Source organism: Notolepis coatsorum, assembly GCF_963971535.1.
Source record: "Notolepis coatsorum genome assembly, chromosome: 17".
In the NCBI taxonomy this organism is placed as follows: Eukaryota; Metazoa; Chordata; class Actinopteri; order Aulopiformes; family Paralepididae; genus Notolepis; species Notolepis coatsorum.
Window position 1 is genome coordinate 65542663 of NC_140181.1, and position 24464 is coordinate 65567126.

At 41.6% G+C, this 24464-nt stretch overlaps 1 protein-coding gene across 1 annotated transcript; it reads left to right on the forward strand.

The window, feature by feature from the left end:
• The first annotated feature begins 3193 nt into the window (after positions 1-3193).
• nfyal (nuclear transcription factor Y, alpha, like) lies at positions 3194-23040 on the forward strand. Its single transcript, XM_084333051.1, has 9 exons — positions 3194-3264; positions 4592-4698; positions 5752-5898; positions 7012-7143; positions 7224-7353; positions 7728-7870; positions 9695-9868; positions 21474-21587; positions 22326-23040. Exons 2-9 carry the CDS (start codon positions 4618-4620, stop codon positions 22374-22376), a joined length of 972 nt encoding a protein of 323 aa, XP_084189177.1. The 5' UTR covers positions 3194-3264; positions 4592-4617; the 3' UTR covers positions 22377-23040.
• The last annotated feature ends 1424 nt before the right edge of the window (positions 23041-24464 follow it).

Below are 24464 nucleotides of genomic sequence, written 5' to 3' on the forward strand. Positions count from 1 at the left end.
AATACTCTGCTCTCACATTGTAGCTTCCTGGGGGCTTGTTCAGAGGAGGCTGCAGGTAGACGTGCTGCAGGTAGAGGTGCAGATAATTAGGTTGCTGTTTATCATAATGAAGCTAAATACTCTGCTCTCACATTGTAGCTTCATGAGGGCTTGTTCAGAGGAGGCTGCAGGTAGCGGTGCAGCGGAGGCAGGCTGGGCTGGTGCAGAGGAGGAAGAGAAGAGGAGAAGATCTTTGATCCTCCTTGCTTCCTCAGCGGGGTCCTGCCGTAGATGTCCAGATGGACCCTTCCTGAAAGAGACATCCTTCCTTCCAGGGAACTTCTTCATTATTGCCTGTACAAAGCAAAACATCATGCATATTATAATTAAAATCACGTCACGTCTCAGTCCAGCCCCTGTACACTTGCCCACTAGTCTGACTGTCCTGATATGATTATGATGTGTGTGCCTGCCTATACAGTGCGTATATACATGTATGGGCTTTTATTTGTCCCTGTACACTGTTTTTATTTTTTATATTATATAGATGCATGAATGCCTAGTGAAGTGAATGTACAGAATATGTTTTAAATTGTTTTTAGATTAGCTTTAATGTCCTTCTATTTTTCTGTTTCTTTCTGGCTTAAACATCTAGCCCAGGTACTACAACTGAAAACTAGCAACCCTGCTAATGTTGGCATATTTACAGTTATTTTTATTTGTATTCATTTATAAATGTTGATTGATATGCACTGTCCCTGATCAAATAAACTGAGTAAAAAAATAAAAGCATAGCAGATATAGTGAGATAGATAGATATGAGGACACAATGTATTGATCATGTAACAGCTAATAATATAATACAATTTAACTTTGCAAACTCCCATCTTACATGGTAACGTTATATGATAGATCTGCTGTAGCAGATACCGTGTCTTTCTTTATTCATTCTAAATGTACACTACGGACAAAAAAATAAACTGAAAACTAGCAACCCTGCTAATGTTGGCATATTTACAGTTTTTAATTTGTATTCATTTATAAATGTATAACTGTTGATTGATATGCACTGTCCCTGATCAAATAAACGGAGTAAAAAATAAAAGCATTGCAGATAGACAGTGAGATAGATAGATAGGACACGACTCAGTCAGCTTCACCGAGTACATCCAACTGTTGAAACTGCCAACACAAACTCAAAAACAGAACCTATTGGTAAACAAACGTATTGTTGAAAATATACAATATGACTGCTGTTGTGACATTGTTGGGATCTTTTACTGTAGTTTACATTTGAGAAAAAACGAACTCAGTCACTCGGTAAATCAATTCAATTGGAGTCTCTTTAAACAGCGGCAACACAAACCCAATAACCTATTGGTAAACAAACGTATTGTTGAAAATATACAATATGACTGCTGTTGTGACAGTGTTTAGGAATCGGATCTTATTTAGTAGTTTAAACTCACCTTCAACGCTACTTTCTCCAGCTCTGCAAAACGGATCTCTTCTTCTGTTCTTCTCCTCCTAAATGTGGATACAGCAGCGCAGCATCCACAAACTCGCAACAGCGCCACATATGGCCAAAATAATACATGGTTTTGTAAACAGGGAGTGGATGGTCGTTAAGGGAATGGATCGATGTTAAGAGCGAGTGAATGGACGTTAAGGCCAACTACTCCAGGGTGCCGCGAGCAGCGGTCCTGCGGTCCTGCGGTCCGTTGTTGACGAGTTCGAATCCCATCAATTTTTTTTTTTTAACGTGATTTTTTTTTAACATGTATTCTTTCGCCGGTTAAGGTTAGGCATGGTTAAGGTTAAGGTTAAGGTTAGGCATTGTTTCGGAGTTGGTTAAGGTTAGAACGGTTAAGTTTAGGTGCTGTTAAGGAGCTGGTTAAGGTTAGAGTTTGTCTTAGAGAATGGCAATATTCTTTCTATGGTTAAGGTTAGGCATGGTTAAGGTTAAGGTTAAGGTTAGGCATTGTTTCGGAGTTGGTTAAGGTTAGAACGGTTAAGTTTAGGCGCTGTTAAGGAGCTGGTTAAGGTTAGAGTTTGTGTTAGAGAATGGCAATAGACAGCCTATTTCCGCGCGACAGCTCTCAGCAGCCTCGTTGCGCGTCCTGAGTTTGCCGCGTCACGTGCCTGTCGGGGCCAATCAGACCTACCCCGGAAGTAACTTACAGTTGCGGAACCGGTACAGGCCTCCCGGCGCTACCTTGCATTATCATAACAATAGCCGCTAGGCCGGTGTCTTCAACCACGTCTGGACTCTTTGTGATGTAAATATGGAATGTCCCAAGTTGCTGCTGTTTACAGAGTGTATTGTTGACCAAAGGTGAATGATGTATGAGGACGTGTCTCACCGTTTGGAATTGACAACTGTTTTGATTTAACCCTTCATTCACCATCATTCACCTTTGGACAACAATACACTCTGTAAACAGCAGCAACTTGGGACATTCCATATTTACATCACAAACTTTGGGACTGAGTAGATAATTAATTAATCTTCTCTTTATTTTTATTATTTATATTAAAACTGAATCAAACCATAAACAAGGTTGCCTGTTGGGATGTTAGATCCTAATGTGAAAAACTGATTTTATATGTCTGCACTTTATGTGCTCATTTTATGCCTGTCTTTCTTCTGTTGTGAAGCACTTTGAGCTGCAGTTTCTGTATGAAAGGCTATACAAACAAAGTGTATTATTATTATTATGTGCGCGAGGGAACATATGCGCGTGCGCGCGCCCGTGCGCGCGGCGTCATTATCCTGCGTGCCGGCTCAGTCCATATTAACAACGCACCACTGATAATAACACTCCCTTGAGGAGTACCATTATCTGATCCCCACTATCTCTGAATATGCTCCCCCCACTCTGACCTGTATGGTCCTGTTTTGCAGGAACGCTCTGATCCAGTTCAGCATCCAGCATTAAACAGCTTATCGACAAGAATCGTATTTTCTATTCTATTTTACTCTCTTGTTAATATGATTACAATGTGCATTTATTGGTGATGGTGGGGGGGGGGTCATACTGATTGCGGGTGTCTCCTACAGCAGCACAGTCTACTGATGGAAAAGGAGAAATGGCGACATCTGCCGCACATTAAAGGACGTTGCACGTGGCATGTTAGGTTGCATGACATGTCTCGCGCTACGCTACGCACCTCCCCCTCGCCACTGTTGTTTCATTTGCGCCATTTTGTCCGCTCACTTTGGTGATTGGGCTTTAGAGAGCTGTACTAGAGCCAATCAGAGGGAAACCGGACAGCGAAGACACGGTAAGGGAAAGCCGATTGAAGGCATTGGTAGTTGTCGGCACGGATTGGTTTGTCATGGACCAACCAAATTACTAACCATACAAACTGCAAAACTCGAATGACAGTTTGATTCCGACCGCTCTGACCCCGACGGAGCATGTAAATAAAAAATAGTTGTTCCCCACACGGCCTGACAAATGATCGCTGCCTGTGACCGACGAGCTTGCTAACGTTGGTTAAAAGAATCTCAAACAAAGCCAATGGCTGATTGATCTGCATTATTAGCTTACATATTAGCCAGGACCTTAGCGTTAGTTGCTGTCACCACATTAGCAACTGTTAACGTTATATGTTGTTGTTAGTTGTTGGCAGGCTAGCGTTAGAAAAACATGGCTTACATTCGCGTTGCGCCTTTCTGTGTTCGCTAACGTCGACATACTGCACCCATAACTTACCACATAAGTTACATAACACACCAAACACAGTCAAGTTATTATTTCCGATTGGGGGTCATCATGTCCCAGCGCTTCAGTTTAGATTCATGGCGACATAAGACAATCGTAATAAATAAGCCAAAATAATACGCGAAATAGATGTTAAATTTTTTTTTTTTTATTATCCACAAATGTAAGTTACGACACAACATTATGGAATGGTTAGCCTGCTGATCTGTAAAGTATAACAAACCGAAAACGAAAAAAAAGGTTGTGCACCATGTCATTATGAATAGAAAATGGGGGACCCTGATGTAAACAAGACAAACGTCTTTCTCTGGTCTGCATCCCCTTAACAATTGTGTATATTGAGCCGTACTGTATTGTACCCCATTCTGCAATCTGTTAAATAAAGTTGTCATTCATTCATTCATCCACCCATTTTAAGTTCAGTCAGAAATCAGAGAGAGAACCCTCCAAACGAGGATGTAAAATCAGGGGCTGCTCCATAGACAATGACTGGGGCTGTCTTTATGAGACCATAACATGTTCATGTGAGCTCTTACACCCAAATGAGGTTCAAATTGTGGTTCAGGCCTAGCGATGCTAGAATATAAAATGTATTTGTGTGTAAGAGCTCACATACACATTTTATGGCCTCATAAATTCAGAGCCCCATTCATTGTCTAATATGGAGCAGCCCCAGATTTTACATACCAATGACATCACAGATTGGACAGTCGATCTTCCATCTTTGATTTCTAGCTTAGGAGAGAGTGGTGCACGTTCACAAATACTGACTGTACTGTCCTGGGGCTCAGGAAGAACATAGTATTGTGAATTCTTAAAATGGGTAATATTCCCCTTTAACGTAGCCTAATCATCTTATTTGTCCCTACTCTCATGATACTTAGAAAGAGAGGAGACTGTGACACTAACCATGGAGCAGTACACCACTGCCACAACATCCACCGGGGAGCAGATAGTCGTGCAGACGACCAATGGACAGATCCAGCAGCAGGTGAGTGCAGAATTTTGTCACGATCAAAAGCAGGCTTGCTTCACAAAGAATGCCCCACAATGCGAATTAATTGGGGTTAGTTGGGGCGACAGTGGCTCAGGAGGTAGAACGGTCGTCTGGTAATCAGAAGGTTCCCGGTTCGATTCCAGCTCCTCCCGGTCGTGTGTCCTTGAGCAAGACACTTAACCCCTACTAACCCTTAATCCCGAGCAGGTTGACTCCTTTCATGGTCACCTCCACCATCTGTGTGTGAGTGAATGGGTGAATGTGAGGCATACGTTGTAAAGCACTTTGGATTAAAGTGCTATATAAATACATACAGACCATTTAATTGACCTATCTCAAGGGAAGCAACAGTTGTGATTGTAGGATCAAGAAAAGAGGGCAGGGCTTGAGGTAATTTTCAGAGGGTTTGGTGCATAATATAAATCTGTACTGCTGTAAGCACACATAGGTTATAGGATTACACCAGTCAACTTTACTGTTGAGATGTGTGTGTGTGACACGTAGCTCCATGCCTGAGACTGTAGCTGTCCTGCCTTGTCCTCCGACACAGGGCATAGTGACTGCTGTGCAGCTGCAGACCGAGGCTCCGGTGGTGACGGCCTCTGGCCAGCAAGTGCAGACACTCCAGGTAGTGGTGTGACAGCCTCCTCCCTGTGTCACAGTCGACAAGTCTGCATGTCACCACCATGACCATGGTCCATGAGTCATTTCAGTGCTGATGGGTTCGGTTCAAAAATTTTAAATTAAATAACAGAAATATCTGATTGGTAACGGCATATATCCAAAGCCAAGTATCAGGACTGAAAAGGTTTTACCGGTGCATCCCTAGTTTGTGTGTAAGGTAGTAATCAGTTACTACAACAACTTGCACATGGATTCATCATTACTACAGTAATTACGACATTGTTACATGAAAGCAATTTAAATTACATCAATCCATAACCATTACAGTCTGTCACTTTCAGCCTCATCCTCTCCAGGCAACAGCTTTTCTATTAAGGTGACTTATGCACACGTTGCTACAATAATTCCCCTCTCCCTCTGTAGATCCAGGGCCAGCCTCTGATGGTCCAGGTGAGCGGAGGGCAGCTGATCACGTCGTCAGGGCAACCCATCATGGTACAGACCATGTCAGGGGCTCAGGGTCAGACCATCATGCAGCTCCCCGTTTCTGGAGCCCAGGGACTGCAGCAGGTGAGGCATGCAGACTAGATCAGTATCAACCTTTTATTATAGTTGCTGTAGAGATGTCTGCCGTCACTCCCAATACAATGGAGCTGAATGGTACTCGGTTTGTGACGCTCAAAGTGTGTAAATAAAATAAAAAATACTCAACAGCAATGTCTCTTTCTAGAAATATGAATTCAAGATAATCCACAGATCCAGTTTTATTCAGAAACTATTACCCAGCCCTAGGTATCTTATTTTCTTTTTTTTATCGACTTTTTCTCCCCATTTTCAATTTTTTTTCTCCCATCCCAATTTCTTATTATCCAATTCTACCCTCCCCTGTCTCGAACGTTGTTAGACCATGCCTCCCACTGGTTGGCTGCAATGTGGACCAAGCCTTGCATCACGTGTCCCCTCCGGTACACGAGGAGGCAGCCTGTCGCATCTTTTCACCTGTACAGCGCAATCTCTCAGCGGCGAGGAGTAACGCGTGGGAGGCTCACGCTGCCCCCGTTACTTCCTGATTCTGCTGTACAGGCGCACCAACCGACCTGTAGGAGTCGCTGTCCACAACGTCCGATCCCCACCCACCGGCTTTCCCACCCCCTAATACTGCCAATTGTATTAGTATGAACGACCAGCCAAGCCGGAAGCAACGCCGAGAGCTGGGCTCGAACCCAGCATCTCCTGCGTTAGTGGCGAGCGCCTTGCCCACTGCGCCACTTAGCCGCATCCCTAGGTATCTATCTATTATTGTATTAAAAGGGGAAGGCAAGGCATGGATGCTTTGGATCAACAATGACTGGGAAGTTTTCCAAAAGTTATACAGTATCTTCAATTTTCAAATGTAAACATTGGTTGTTGTAGCCTAGTTGCAACAGCGCCCAGCTAGCTGCTGAAGGAAGCTGGGCACTGTTGCCTAGCTTAAAAACAGTGGGTGGTCACCCAGTTGTATGACATTAGAAAGTGGGAGAAACAATAATAAAACATTTTAAATATTAAGATTTTATCAATAAAACTGTGCCAATCCATAAATCTTGTATTTTATGACATCCTTAGAAACAGGCCAATGTGTGTATTTGAATGTGTGTGTGTATGTGTGTGTTTGTGCGTGTGTGCGTGTGTGTGTGTGTGCAGATCCAGCTACTCCAACCAGGCCAGATCCAGCTACAGGGTGGTCAGACCATCCAGCTGCAAGGCCAGCAGGGTCAGCCCCAGCAGATCATCATCCAGCAGCCCCAGACAGCCATCACAGCTGGACAGCACCAGGTCAGCCTCGTTTTCACACATCGTTGTTTTAACAGCTTTGATCATCCATGGTGTTACTGATGTCTTCTGTACTCCTCCAGGGCCAGCATATCAGTTTAGCGCAGGGCCAGCAGATCAGTTTAGCGCAGGGCCAGCAGATAGCCCAGACCGCTGACGGACAGACTATCGTCTACCAGCCTGTCAACGCAGACGGTACTTTGCTGCAGCAAGGTGAGCTCCTCTCTTCTATTCTTCTCTGTTTATCAATTTTGAATTCTGTTCATTCGCTGCAGCTTCAGAAGCACTAATCGTGGATATTCATTTAGAATAAGGATGATAATGTCAAGGCCAAAGTCTTGATAACTTTATTGATTCCTGAGGGAGAACTGGGCCATTTCTAGCAGCAAAATAAAACAAGCATTCAAACAGCAGCAAACAAAACGAGAAAGACTGAAAAGAGCAAATGGAATTGAAATTTTGAAAAAGAAAAAATAATCATCATAACAAAGCAAAAAAATTACAGTTAATTCTCAATTATCTATCTATTCACACACTGACAGATTGGACATTTTCCCACTAACGATGTTGATGATCCCTGTGCATAGGGATGATCACCATCCCAGCTTCCAGCCTGGCAGGTGCCCAGATCTTACAAGCGGGCGGCGCCAACACAAACACCAACAACGGCACCGTGACTGTCACCCTGCCGGTCTCCGGCAACATGGTCAATACAGGTGGAATGGTCATGGTAAGATCCCCAGCAGAGCTGCTCTTTGCATCCTATTTGCCTACTACTACCTAGCCCCACGCAGGAGGCAGGCTGTGTGGCGGTGGACAATCAATAATCAAAAGACACGCCCCTTTCTGCTTAATTTGATCGTGGTGTAGTTCAGAGGGTGGTCACACCCTGATAGTCACAGTGTTTCCTCTACATTCCTTCGGCAGTGGTGGACCAACACAGTAAGAACACAACTACCCTAGCTAGATGAAATTATGTTAACACAACATTATAATCCTGCTCAAGCAATCATAGGCATAGAAGCAAAGTTTTAATCGTTCTAAATACGAGCAGTTTTATTTTCTAAAACGTGCACTAGAACAAGCACCAGAAACAACCCCCTGCCACCACTGTTGCAAAGTAATTACAACAATAATATTTAGTTACTAATCAATTATTTTATGGTTTATGTGTGTCAGTTTTGTTTACATCGCTCAAGTGACTGGAATTGTTTGTTTTTTAAATATATTATTTATTCATGTCATTCACTGATTTGTGAATTTAGATGTCCTTTATATTTCTTTATTCGCCAAGTACAAAGAATGCCCAGGAAATTGGAATGAGGTGAACAGACTGAAAATGTTATCCTATTCGATTAAACAGATGATTTATATATATTTTTATTGCAGATGTTAACTCTTTCAGTGCCACTCACGAGATTTCTCGTGTTTTTTTATAGGTGGTTGCTAGCCACTCACGAGATTTCTTGTATTTTTTTTTTATTTTTTTTTTGCGATCTGAAAAATTATTGCATCACCCGAGCCTACCCGAGTATAGCCGAGGGGCGCCGACGATCACTGTGGAAAAAAGCGCCCCCTGTCGTCTCCCAGATGACATAAGTGATTTTGGAATGGACTCAATGAAAATGAATGGGGAAAAAAATCCGGTACTCCACATTTTCCAGTTCACTGATCCAGCCGGGGTTACCAGAGTTCATTCTGGAGCCTCAGATCCCCGCGGATCATAGAGATCTACTGTGTCGCGTTGGATCCATACACGTATCGATTTTTTCGAATGGTGATCAGGAATTGGAATATACCAGTTGGATACCATCTGATGTCAGGTAAGGACTCTATGTTATCAGTGGTAGGATAATCGGAGTAAGTTTGATGAAGTTATAAGCTGTTTTGTGAAATGTCTTCTTTCGGTTTCACTGTAAAACTCCGTGAGGTAATCAACGGAGCGATTATCAGTGCGCGGCCGTAATGTGCTTGCGTGCACGTATAATATTGATCATCTAGCGTTTATTTGAAAACGATTCATAAAAAGGCCGACGAATATCAACGTTGTGGAATATTCCACTAAAAGACGATTTTCATAGAATGCTCCAGAATGAGCTGTTTTTTATATCAAAACGGGGGCTTTTCTAACTGCTCTGAAATGGAAACAACGCGATAAAAAAAAATCTGTCTTCACAGCACTGACTGGAAAATAGTCTTTGATAATGCGATGGGCAGATTAGACACATAGCCATAATTTAAAACATAGATTAGGCGATATTAACGTTAACATTGGCGCCGATGGTGGCATTCAAGCGGTAAAACGGAAAACCAGGCGTGGCACTGAAAGAGTTAACAACGTTTTCCGTTGGGGACATAATTTGCAGTTGAGAAAAAGGTAATCTATCGCAATATAGTGATATTATAATATCGTGACTCTAGTATCGTGAGAATCGTAACGTGGGGCCTCTGGTGATTACCACCATACTACCTTTTGTGTCTCTCAAGAAGTGCCTCTTGCCCTTCTCCCTGCCAGAGGCTCTCAGTGCTGTGTCTCTCTCTCTCTCTCTATCAGATGGTGCCAGGTGGAGGAACGGTGCCCGCTATGCAGCGGATTCCCCTGCCGGGCGCTGAGATGCTGGAGGAAGAGCCCCTGTACGTCAATGCCAAGCAGTACCACCGCATCCTGAAGCGGCGACAGGCCCGCGCCAAGCTGGAGGCAGAGGGCAAGATCCCCAAAGAGAGGAGGGTGAGGGAGGCCTCCGGTCATCATATACCACATATAGGTCTAGGTTCTTACACCATACAAGGAACGTTGGAATGGTATTGCATCTGGAATCGGCGACACTGTGAAACAACATGCATCTAATTTGAGCAGAGCCTGGGATGAATCACTGTGTTAACTCTATCGCAGAGTTGTTTACACACACCTGCAACTGTCACTCAGCCTTTTCACCCAATCAATCAAATGTATTTGTATAGCACATTTAGACATGACACTTGTCAACCAAAGTGCTTCACAGTAAGTCGCATAGCAAAGAAAGTGCTCCTAAAGTATAAAATAAACAGAAAATATAAACATCCAATGGACAGATAAAGAAACAGAACAACATGTCAAAACAAACAAGGCAAGAGTCAGAGTGAGTCAGGGAAGGCTAGGGAGTATAGATGAGTTTTGAGTTTAGATTTAAAAGACTCGATGGAGGGGGCAGATTTGATGGACATGGACATGCTGTTCCAGAGGTCAGGGGCTGCGACAGCAAAAGCACCCCCCCCCCCCCCCCCCCCCCCCTCTAGACTTGAAATTGGACCTACGGGTAGTTAGGAGACCCTTATCAGCCGATCTGAGGGCCCTGACGTTGGTATAGTGGGTGAGGAGGTCTGCTAGGTAAACAGGGGCCTTACCATTTAGGGCTTTATAGACTAATAGCCAGGAGAACCTTGAAATCTATCCTGTAGCGCACCGGGAGCCAGTGAGGGGAGGCAAGAACAGGGGTGATGTGAGCTCTCTTCTGAGTACCTGTGAGCAGTCTAGCAGCAGAGTTTTGTGGTAGTTGTAGGCGGGCTATGGTTGACTTATTAACTCATTCAGCGCCAATCACAAGTTTACTCGTTATTGGCCGCCAAACGTTGAGCGCTAATAAGATTAACTAGTTTTTAGATCATTTTTCCCCCGATTTTTTTATTCTATACAGTCTCACGGAACTCTGTGTATCATTGGGACTCATTCTGAGACCCCGAGATTGCAATGCCGGCCGAATCCTGCTAGGTGGCAGTATCGCCTACCCTTTGAAACCTTATTTCACACTGTGTGCTACATTTTATATGGTCCGGGCGGAGAAATGGTACCCGGGCAAGTGAAAGCCTTCATTCAAGCCCCTTGGAACGCGTCCAGCACACTTCATGCATAGTTTGTCCCATTTCATGTCAGGGACCCGATGGACATCAATACTGGAAATCGCGATCAGACAATTGGAATATTCTTTTTGCAATACCTCCTAGCAAAGGTAAGGACTATATTATGACATCAATCCTACTTTGATCCTACAATGATTTCACATCGATCGCAAGGATGATATGTTATGTACTCCAAAATGTATGCCGTTGCTGATGATCAGAGCATCACAACACGATCCCCTTCATGATGAAACAATACCTATTATTTACCTTTGATTTGGAAATAGTATCGTGTCCAGGCGAGCAACGCAAACGACTTTAGCAAAATGCACATAGCGCTCCATAACTCAGCTTCCAGGAATTAGCCCGGATCACTCTGAAGCTATACAATATTCACCACGGGATAACACCCGAACATATACATGAAAAAATGTATTCTTTACATGTTGGACGAGAGATAGTGACTGTCAAATGAGCCATAGGGATGCCATTAGGGATGCCCCGATCACGTTTTTTGCCACCGATACCGATCACTGATCGTCTATGAGCCATATCGGCCGATACCGATCGTTTTTGGTTTTATTAAAAAAAAAATATTATACTTTTTTTATTTATTTTTAATAAAATATATATACCGGTATTATATAATTATACTTGTAGTTGTATTATCTGCATTTTGACCACGCAACAAGTCAAAATGCTCGCTATCTGCAAACAGCTCCACTGTCTGTGTGTATACTCTGCTTTGGTCAAATCACATTCAACATGCCCTCACCGTCCCCAGTCAGAGCGATAGTTCAACAGGGTCTGAAGTGTTATGAAGCATGATAGCTAATTAGCCAATGTTCAGCTGCAAAAACGAATAATGTTAATTATGTTATAAGACATTGATATCAGGAGCTATCTGTAGCTACTGCTAGCCGGCTAGATGACGTTAGACAATGCATCATGTATTAAATAAAGTGAACTATTTAGTTTACGGGGGCATTTCGTTAACGTGAGCTAATGTGAGCTACCGGAGGTCTCATGCTGGCACATCCCTATCATTCTTAAACTGAAATGCGCATTTGTTGATATCAGTAGCTAGCCAGTTAGACAACGCCTCATGTATTAACCTAAAGTGAATAGTTGACTGTGTAGTTTTGTTTAAACAGTAACGTTAGCTCGGTAGCTAACGTTAGCTCACGAGCGATAGCTAGTTAGCCAACGCTAGCCAGCACTTGCGAAAACGAATGCCAAACTGTCACGTTGATATCAGGAGCTATCAGTAGCTAGATAACATTAGACAACGCCTCATGTATTAAACAAAAGTGAATAGATGACTGGGCCATTTAGTTTAATGCTTGTGTTGAAAGAGGAGCTCTGCAGTGCTCATGCTCTCGAATCTTGCCGAAGGGTTTGTTGACAACATGACACGGGTCTGGGAGGAGGAGGAGGAGGAGGAGGAGGAGGGGCAAGACGTGTGGCTGTGAGAGAAGAGCGAGTGAGAACTCCGCAGAGAATTGGATCATGTTTTCCGTGTCATCGATCGTTTTTCACGATCGGCGAAAATAAAGCATTATCGGAATTCACCAATCTCATATTTATGCTGAATATCGGCCGATACCGATCGCTGGCCGATCGATTGGGGCATCCCTAGTCTCCATAGCTATAATATAGAATATAGATATAGCTCTGCAAACATCGTGACGCATCGTGAAAATGCCTATCTTTTAAAGCGTGGCCCATTGACCACAGGGATGGGGATACACGCTGGTGCTGAATGAGTTAAGCCCCAGGTACAGGGAGTTGCAATAGTCTAATCGTGAGGATATGAAGGCGTGAATGACTCTTTCAAGATCTGAGGGGGAGAGAATGGCCTTGATCCTATTCTAGTATGGACCGGAGCTAGAAGAAACACCCCTTCACCACGAGTTCACCTGCCTATTGAAACTAAACTCTGGGTCAAAGAGCACGCCCAGGTTTTTTACAAAGGGCTGGACTAGCGCAGCCAGGTTACCCAGGCTGCTGGCGATGACACTGGTTTGGTTTGGGGGGCTAAAAAGGAGGATTTCGCATTTTGACTGGTTAAGCTGTAAGAAATTGTGTGCCATCCAGCATTTTACGTTGTCTAGATAGGATAGGAGACTGTCAAGATTGGATTTGTTGTTTGGTTTCATGGGGAGATAGACCTGAGTGTCGTCAGCCAGGGAACAAAATTTACGTTTTGGCTTACCAGCCAAGGTGGCTGGTAGATTAAAAAAACTACCAGCCGGGCAGATTTTTTTACCAGCCAAAGATTTGAAATAGCTTTTTAGTATATCGCCATGTGTTATTATTATTACTATATACAGGGCTCTACGCTAAACTTTTCCCCAGGGAGCACATGTGCTCCTAAATAATTTTTTTAGGAGCACACAAAGAAATTTAGAAGCACAGTGAACATTTTTCAAGTAACAAGAGTTTATTAACAAACTATTTATTACATGCATATTATACTGTGCGTGCATGTGCATACTAAGGTTCAACATCTGTGCAATAGCACATCACCAAAATCACACATTGGCCCATGCCTACTAGACACAAAGGATATCGGTTGTCAAGCTGCTTTTGTATGTTGTACTGTTGTCACAATACCAACATTTTGACTTTGATACAGATAGGAAAGGTAATGGAATATATTATTAGATAACAGAACATGGACAATTCTTTATACAATTATTTAATTCATTATAATTTAAACGCTATTGAATACAAATCAATACTATAGTAATTAATACAATTATTCTATTACAGCTACTGAGCTATATACTATAGCTACTGTCCATCAATATCTTCCTTTTGAATTAAATAGGTTCAGGAGAGAGATGTAGAGGGAGAGGGAGAGAGAGCGAGACACACACACACACATAGAGATAGACAGAGTTTCTCAGCCCTCCCTTCCCTCACTATGCCTCTGAGCGTCCCCAGTGATTAGCGTTAGCAGTAATTAGCGTTAGCAGGTTAGCTTAGTTGGAGTACTCAGTTAGCAGATAACATTACAGTAGTTATTGTTTTTTAGCGTGACGTGGGTATACAGGACTGGCAAGGATGCAAAGCATGTTGGAACCGCTGCTTGCGGAGTTTTCGTTTCACATAGAAGCAGCGTGACTCGAGATTAGTTGTTACAGAGCTGGTCCACGCTGCTCCGTCTCTATTATGAAATGACAATTGCGCAGTTGTTGACACGCCCACTACGCAAGACGATTTACTCGCACACTGTGCTCCTAAATGATTTTTCCGGTTCTCACATCTATTTTTAGAGGCAAATGCGAGTGAAATGCTTGCACTGTATAGCCCTGATATAATACTCTATGCTCATATGGCTCCCAATTATTTACACGCCAGAGTGGCTGAGTAGCCTCTGTAATTTACCAGCCAAAGAGGAAATCTACACGCCATTGGCGTTTGGCTGGTGCTTATTTTGTTCCCTGTCGTCAGCATAAAAATGGAAAGAGATATTGTGTTTTTGAATGACCAGGGGGCAGCATACAGTATATAGGGAAAATAGAATAGGGCCAAGGATGGAGCCTTGTGGGACCTGCAGGAGAGAGAGGCAGAGGGGGAGGAGCAATTTCCGATGTTAACGGAGAAACTTCCATCACTGAGGTAGGAGGTGAACCAGGATAGGGCTGTGCCACTGACACCAACTGCCTGGTGGAGACGATCAATGAGGATATCATGGTCTATCGTATCGAAAGCTGCACTAAGGTCTAGAAGCACAGTCGCGGTTGTCAGTGGTGAGAAGCAGGTCATTGGTGACCTTGAGCAGGGCAGATTCTGTGCTGTGGTTGGCTCTGAAACCTGACTGAAATGTGTCCAAGATGTTCAAGTACAGGTAGGGAGAAGGCTGGGAGAGAATAGCCTTTTCAAGGACCTTTGGAGCTTGGAGATTGGCCTGTAGTTATTGAGCTGGGTGGAGTCTAGGTTGGGTTTTTTCAGAAGGGGCTGGACCACTGCATGTTTGAAGCAGATTTGAATGGTACCAGTGACTATTAATGATAGAGAGGATGCTGGGGCCAGTTGTGTGAAATACTTCTTTGAGAAGAGCAGAGGGAACTATGTCAAGGGGGGAGGTGGTCGGTTTCATGGCTGAGACTATATCTGTGAGAGTAGAGAGGGTGATGGGTTGAAAACAGGTCAGGGTGGATGAACAGGGCGGTGAGACATCTAAGCTATGTGTAGGTGGTGTGATGTTATTTCTGATGACCTCAACTTTGTTTATGAAGAATTGTAAAAATCGCTGCTTTAACTGTTAGCTGGTATCTGATGCGAGTGTCTCTAAGCATTTCGAGAGAAACATGGAGTCTATCATTTTTCCACTTACGCTCTGCTCTCCTGGGCCCTCATTTATCAATGGTGCGTACTAGGGCTGACCTTCGAAACTTTTTTTGGCAATCGAAGCTTCGGGGCCGAGCTTCGATTTTAATTCGAAGCTTCGAATTTTTATTTTTATTTTTATTTTTTTAATAATTATTATTATTTTTTTTATCTTATGTTGTGGGACTTGTACAGCACTTTCGTAAACTTTGTTGTGCTCTATAAATAAAGTGGATTGGATTAATGAATTAAGTAGCCCCTTTCGTGACTGTGACGCAGCCAACAAGGTTTCACTCGGCTGTGTGATTTAATTCAAGGTGGATCGCTGTTGTCGTTTGAACAACTTCAGATTTCATGGGAACTACCAATCACCCAAATCAAGAATGTTTAAGATGAATGAAGTAAGATTTTGATTATTTGAAATATGGCCTGTGTAGACTAAACTATGCACAGAATTATGTCAGTCTACAAGGTCCGGATTCTACATGGTCCGGCAATGTAGACCCACCCAATGGCCCCATGCTCGCGCGCACACACACACACACACACACACACACACACACACACACACACACACACACACACACACACACACACACACATACACACACACACACACACACACACACACACACACACACACACACACACACACACACACACACACACACACAAAAATCGAAAATTATTATTATACATTTTTTTATAAACTTCGATTTTTTTGTAATGTTCGAAGCTTGTGCCATCGAACGAAGCTTCGAAGTATTTAAGACAGCCCTAGTGCGTACGCACAGATATGTGCATAACCCGTGCGTACGATCATTTGTGTGGGACTTATCAATTTGAACGTGTGCTTGACTTTGTGCATATATTTACGCACAGCTCCGACCGTGCATACCTGGCGCCCGGTGGTAGAATGTGAATATTGCAACGCGGAAATAAGCTTCCGTGCATTAGTTTCAACACTGCCGTGTTCAACTTCTGTATGACCCGTAATTCATTATAGTTCATTGTAAAATAGCGACAGTAGTGTAATTATTGTCAAACCCTATAAATATAGCATTTGGAATAGGTCTTTCTTTCCGAATGAATGCAACATGGTTTATAATATAGGGTTATCGGAATATACGGGGTGCACTGACTGCGCTCGCGGGGAACTGTTTTCAGAGATAGCAGATAGGAATGAATGAATGAGGGGCAGTCTAATTGCCGAGAGAACATAATTATTAACTAGAGTCCGCTATAGGGGGCGGTCAGGTGGCGTAACGGAGCTTGCGTTCGTCACCAACCCCGGAGCGGCTGGATTCGCCTGTTCGAATCCAGCTCACAGCTCCGGGGTTGTCACCAGCTTGGCTGGCCGTTCACACTAATACAATTGGCAGTATTAGAGGGTGGGAGAAGCTGGCGGGGTGGGTCCGGGTCGTTGTAAACAGCGACTCCTACAGTTCGGTCGGGGCGCCTGCTAAGCGCGGATAGGATCTAAGTGGGATAGTGTGATCCTTCCACACGCTACGCCCTCTCAGTGAGAATCCGCGCTGCCAGGTGAAAAGAAGTGGTTGATTGGCTGGACGTGTGTCGGAGGAAGCACGTGGTAGCCTCCACTCTCCCAGACCGACTGTGGGGGGTAAGTGCGCAGCGACCAGGAAGGGGATTGGGAATTGGCATAATGACTAACATTGGGATGGGAGAAAAATCGGAGGAAAAAGGAGGGGGAAAAAGATAAAATAAAATAAAAATAGAGTCCGCTATACCCGAGACACCTCCTTCATTTGTACCGCAATTTGAGACCGGAATTGGAGCGTGGAACAAAACGCACAAATGCCATCCCCGTGCACATTCAAGTCAGTCTCCACCCGGCAAAGTCCATCGTGATATTGGAGATGGATCGAGCAATAGACTGTTAATGTACCACCCATGTAGCTGTCAAAGCTCCATCACAAATGCAGTTATGTGAATAGAAAGGAATTCCACTCAGTGATGCGCATTTGCCTGATACATGTCGTTGCTGCATGCCGGGAGGAAGGCAATGCTGCATGTTTTCAATTAATTAAATAAAACAGATACTTTCTGCAAGGGTTTACTGACTGTCATACAAATAATCAACCAACTACATACTGTAACTTTTCAGTGCACGTTTTTATTTACATTGTGACAACAGCCTTGTGAGCTCCCGCACACAGACATGATGGAATTCAAGTTCAAGTTTGTATTGATCACATATAGGCAGGCTACACATGGCGTAGGCCAGGGGTGTCAAACTCATTTTCACAGAGGGCCACATCAGCATTATGGTTGCCCTCAAAGGGCCAAAGACCGTATAAATGTTAATGTAATGTAAAATAAATGTAGCTACTCATTTACATATTGTTAAACACGTTGTTTCTGTATTTATTACTTATTCAAGTTATACATATTGCATATGCATTTGCATAGATGTAAAAATATATGTTAGCTTATGTTATTTTAACAAATAATTTTAGTTTATCAGAACCCCAAATTACTCCATTAATCAATGATCAAACCATTCAAGTAAATAACAAAGAAGAAGATCATCAAATACAAGCTATGACATTAAGTTTGTTCAAAACCCTTTTGTCACAGTCAAGAGGGGCAGAACTAACAACTGAGCTGCAAAGAACACGTGGGACAGATGTAGCAGATGTTACAAAAACAAATGGCTGCACACAACCTTGCAGAGGCCATACATCCAACTAATAGAAGATAGTTTAATTAACTTTAATTAACAGATTGCAGAATGGGTACAGTACAGCTCAATACACACAATTGTTAAGGGGATGCAGACCAGAGAAAGACTTTCGACTTGTTTACATCAGGGTCCACCATTTTCAATTCGTAATGAAATTGCTATTATGTGTCTGCATGAACACACAACTGTAACTGTACTCAAAAATAACAAAATAAGGGTTGTCTCAGTTCACAACTATATTGGTCAAGTTTTGGGTGGGACTTGTTTGCGTCCCTACAGCTTCTTATTCAATTGAGCGAGATTTGATTTGATTTGATTTGATTTGAAGTCTTTATTTCGAACATGCAATGAATACAACAAACAATAACAAAAAAGAAAAAACAACTCAATCTGCATGTTCGAAAAGGAGTAGGAAGAAGTATACACTTATTTAATCCTACCCCTTTTCCACTACTCAAATGAGTGTACTATTTTAAACATAAAAAAGAAAAGAAAAGAAAAGAAAAAAAAGAAAAAATATATATATATATATGCAAAACAAAAAACAAAAACTATATATGTATAAAATAAAATAAAATAGAAACAAAATAAAAATGTAAACACCTGTGAATATCAAGTCCCTTCTTCATCCCTGTACCTTGTGAACATAATTTCCTTATACATCAGTTTGAATTGTCTCATGTTTGGACATTGCTTTAACACCACATTAAGACTGTTCCACAGTTTCACTCCACATATTGAGATGCAGTGTTTTCTCATGGTAGTGCGTACGTTTAGCACCTTTAAATTGTGTTCTCCCCTCAGATTATAACCCCCTCCCTATCAAAGAACAATTCTTGAATGTTTCTTGGAAGTGCATGACTTTTTGCTTTATACATTAATTGTGCCGTTTTAAATTCCACAAGATCATTTAACTTCAATGTCTTTGACTCCAGAAACAATATGTTAGTGTGATCACGATAACCTGCAATGTGAACTATCCTTATGGCCCTTTTTTGGAGTATAAAAAGTGGTTGTAGTGTAGACTTATAATTGTTTCCCCAGACTTCAGCACAGTAATTTAAATATGGTAAAACTAGTGAACAGTAGAGAATGTAGAGTGATTTTCTATCCAGGATGTGCTTTACTTTACTCATGACTGAAATGCTTCGTGAGAGTTTAGATTGGACATGTTTTATGTGAGGTTTCCAACAGATTTTATGGTCTATTATTACACCTAGGAATTTATTTTCATAAACTCTTTCAATAATCACATCATTTATTTTAACTTGTACCTGAGTATCCAATCTACAGTTTCCAAACAACATAATTTTAGTTTTGCTCAAGTTCAATGATAATTTGTTTCTATCAAACCATTCCTTCAATTTCTTCATTTCAGATGTGATGACCTCTAAAAGCTGCTGGACATTCTCACCAGAAAAAAAAAGATTAGTGTCATCCGCAAATAAAATACATTTAAATATATTGGATACGTTACATATCTCGTTAATGTACAAGATGAACAGTTTTGGACCCAACACTGACCCCTGGGGGACACCACAAGCAATGTCCAAACATTCAGATTTATAATCTCTCATTGTCACAAATTGTTGTCTTTTATTTAGATAGCTTCTTACCCAGTCCAATACTACCCCCCTGATCCCATATCTCTCCAATTTCCTGATTAATATATCATGATTAATAGTATCAAATGCTTTTTTTAGGTCAATGAATACTCCAGCTACATGTTTTTTTTGATCTATGGAATTTGTGATTTTTTCAATGAGTTCTATTATTAATGAGATGCTCGGTTATGTCACACAGCCAGTTTGCATCTGACAGTTCAGACAATATTTCTTCAACCCTTTGTTACCTATTCCGCCTGGATCTTTTTTGTATTTTGGGCTGTAAAATTGTCAAAGAATGTCTGAGGAGTAAGTGCTTTTGGCTTTTTTCCTTTGTTACTTCATCAATACCTCAGATGTTCAACATACATGTATGTGTAAGAATGTGTAATAACTAAGGCTGTCAAAGTTAAAGCTTTATTAACGCATTAACCCACAATTATTTTAACGCCGCTATTTTTTAACCCAAGATTAATGTTTAAATGTTTTTCTTTTTTTCTGAGCTCTTGGGGGGCCTCATCAAATGACGTGGTGGGCCACATTTGGCCCGCGGGCCATGAGTTTGACACCTATGGCGTAGGCTATGGCAGTGAGATTCATTGTTCTTGTATATGCTCTCGTATTATTGTTTATATAGGCTACCTAATACCGACATCAAAATAGATTGTATGCCTCTACAAATCATATGCAGGTAGAACATTTACGGAGAACTTTAATCCCTGGGTATTAATCGAACGAAACGAAGAAAAGGCATATTCCAGCATGGTTATTAATGACACCAATGGCAAACAGTGGTTAACGGTCTTTATTAGTGTTTGCGCTGCCCAGGCAGCAATGGTCTTTAGGAAGTTAATAGATATCATATCCGACATCACCGTACGTGTACATGTCTGTCGCGTATTTCTCCCATAACACGCTTCGCTCGGCTTAGTCCACTTTTCCACATTTCATGGGGGTGTTCCATTACCGTATATGGTTAATTACGGGCGGTGCTATATGCAAATACTTAAAATCGCGCACGAGCGCGGAGCGTAGAACAAATGGTATTTATCAACATGGAGTGTGCATAGAACCTGTGTACGCACGTGTGATAAATCCCGATTTTTCTGTACGTACACACATTCTAAATTCTGTGAACGAAAATAGAACACTTTCTAAGCATTGTTGATAAATGAGGGCCCTGTACTCTCTCCTCTGGGCTCTAGTGGTTTCATTTAGCCACGGCTAGCCTTTAGACTTTGTTTTTTTCTGTCTAAGGGGGGCTACTGAGTCCAGAATGGAGAGGCAGGTGGAATTAAACAGGGATGTAAGTTCATCTATCTATCATGATGAAGCATTTGTCTGCTTCATGTATTACTTACCTTGTAATTTCATTTGGTTGTTTGTTTGATGTGTGTTTTAATTATTTCCCTTGCCCTGGCCCTTTTGTCCTCTCACCAGGCCATCATTGTAAATAAGAATTTGTTCCTAATTGACCTGCCTCGTTAAATAAAGGTTAAATAAATAATTAAAAGTTAAGTTAAGGACGATCATTTTCGGAAATTGAAAATGGTTTGAAGGAAGCTGGTAGGGAGGACCTGGGAAGCTGTTTTCAGTAAAAAAAATAAAAATAAAAAATTAAATCTCCCTAGGATTGCTTATGTCACAGTAGGGTAACCTCAAGCTCTACTAAATAAAATTCCTATAAGTTCTTAAGATGTAATGATAATTCAAACCATACTGGTAGATGCTTGGAGAATTCTGTCAAAAACACCCACCTTCTCGCCACTAAATTAACCAACTTACAAATCGCTTTCTTTCTCTGTCAGAAATACCTACACGAGTCACGCCACCGCCACGCCATGCAGCGCAAACGGGGAGATGGAGGGCGTTTCTTTTCACCCATGAAGGAGACGGACGAGTTGGGTTTGTCTCTGGTACCGGTAAGAGTCTCTTGTTTTTAATTTAATTGTAAAAAAAAAATGCAACTGTTGTTGGATCTGAGAGATCCAGAGCGGATAGTAAAATGATCGTGGATGGTTAATCTTAGTTTTTGCTAGAGGCTATGAGCATAGAGGAAATAATTTGCCGAACCATAGGGGGCACATTTGAGCTGGATTTGATTTGATTGAAGTTTATTTCAAATATGCAACACCACAAACAAACATCAAGTACAGATATAGCCTTAAGCCGTTCAAATAATAAATGTATATAAAAAATAACAAAGAACAAACAATATTACATATTTTAAAAGGAGTGGGAAGAAGCATACACTTATTTAATCCCACCCCTTTTTACTCATCAGGACATACTATATTATATTTACTAATTCATACATTACTAGACTTATATTGAAAAAAAAGAACTTAGTTAACAATACATTTTTTAATAATACCTTATTAATATTTACCTTATTTAATATATTCTATACCCTGTATAGTTACTCTAGCCATTTTATATACATATATACAACTACATACTGCCAGTTATCAAACCCCTTCGTCATCTCTGTACCTCTGGAAAACCATTTGACTGTATTTTGCTTTAAACAGTTTTATGTTTTGACATTGCTTTAACTCCTAAAACATTTCTTATTATACTGTTAGAGATCATGCTTTCTTTTTCCTAGTTTCCTAGTGACTGAATCATTTCTCCGTCTGCCTCTCAATGGGTGGCTACAGGACCAGGCTGGACCAGATGAAACAGTGGTTCAGATGATCCGGGTGTCATAGCAACCCAACGCCTCTGTCTGTGAACACCACCCTGCCTGAGATCCTCCGCCCAAAACTAAAGCCCCCTCTCTGCACCTTGCCTCGACTCTCCACACCCTCATAGCCCCCCTTCTCTGGGCTTCCCCCCCCCCATTGATCTTCCATCATCATCCTTACGTTGGTCTTCCAGACAGCTGGCTGTGCTGCGTGGGCATCCTCTGCTTCTCTCCTCTGAAATAGTGGAACGCCTCCCCGCTCAGCGGCTGTCCCTTCTCAGCAGCTTACACTAGCAGCTTTGCTTTTCATAAGGATATGTTGTTATTTGGACAAAACTGTATTATGTGAAATGTGAAGGTGCACAGAACTGGGAAGCTGAATACACGGTGAGTTTGGAGATCACTGTTACGCACCGTCAACCCTTGGACGGTCAAAATGCTGAATTTGTCCTCAGCGGCTGCTTTTTTCTTTTTATTATGACTATTATTATTATTTGAGGTAAATTGTTACAGCAAAAACAGCTCTTTTCTGAAATGTGAGGAAATTTTACACATTTACATGTGAAAGTAGAGATTATGGTACGCCTGTGCGCTATACAACATTATACTTGATGTCTTGTATGTTGAGATAAAACAATTCATCTGTTCCCATAATGTATAAAAGTAAAAAAGAAAAAAAAAAAAAAAAAGCTCAACCACGTTCCATTGGGATTGATGCCTAACTTAATCAAGATATTGTATAGAATGTTTTTTTGGAGGCACTGTGTATGAGCCATACATATTTAAGTGCCCAATTTTCTATATTGGGGACATATTTTATATGATCTTTTTCATTATTTCTGGAGAAATAGACAATTTATTAATCTTGCATCAAGTCGTTCGTCTCGATGTAGCAACTGATTCATTGTCTGTGTCGATCTACAGTAGGGGTAGATATTGATATCTTTTTGTATTTACCCTCCTGATGTAGTCCTCCAATGACTGGTTTCTTCTTTTTTGGAGAGAAAAAAAAGGTTGACGGTGAATTCTACATGAAACTTGTTTGTAAAAATTTTATCAAATCTGACCTACGGTTGTTGTCCTTTTTTCCCTTTTGCTGCCAGTTTATCTACTTACCATTACCCATTGTGCCTCACCTTAAGCCAACCACTCATGCTGTTATATTGTGCAGAGACGTGTGTCTTTCCAGCCTAGTGCTGGGAATATTACTCACTGTCACTGGTGATCCGAGAGACGATATTGAGCTTTGACAATTCCCCACATATGCCTCTAGGTGGCAGTCTCATCATTGTGGTATGGGCCACGGGTCCAACAGGACCAGGGTTCCCAGGTCTTATTTATTTATATCTTGCACACAATTTATGGAATGATAAATTCACTTATGTGCTCCATTGAGAAGCAGAGTATACAACCCTATTTGGCTTAATAACAGTGTGCTTCAAGCTATGAAAAGCAACATCTCCACACTGCGACGATGGCACATTATGAACAATATCCTGCTTGGCCTTCAGAGTAAAACTAGCCATCTGAAACCCCCTCCCCCTAAAGTGCTTAATTCTTAATTTCATCATGCTCTCAGTACATTTAATTATTTGAATCAATATTCAGTCCTACATAATCCATAATCTATAGTTGTGTGGTCGTGTTAAATGCACTGGCCTATTTTGGTTACGCAAGGTGAACAGTTTTTATTTTGTAGGGAAAAGTAGACCAAAGACCACACAGGTTTAGGGGTGTGGAAGCAAAGTCTTGAGTTGCAGAGAGACCCCTTTATATGGGAAAACCTACTTTGTAGCACTTTTGAGTGTTTAACAAATCCAGTTTTCTGAGAAGTAGCCTGTAGTACCTATTAGGCACTAATGGTTTTTTTTTGTGTGTTTTATTTTTTTATTATTTTTTAAACATAACATAAAATTAGATATACAAGCATTAATTAACAGTACACATCAAATGAAATCACCATTTAAATAAATGTAGTATACAAGATATACACCTAATACTTGCTATCTAATACCCTACATACATATGCTCTCGCTCGCTCCCCCCCCCCCCGGAGCTTTGGATAATCCATCCATTATCATTCGCTCCTAACCAGGCACTACAATTCATATGC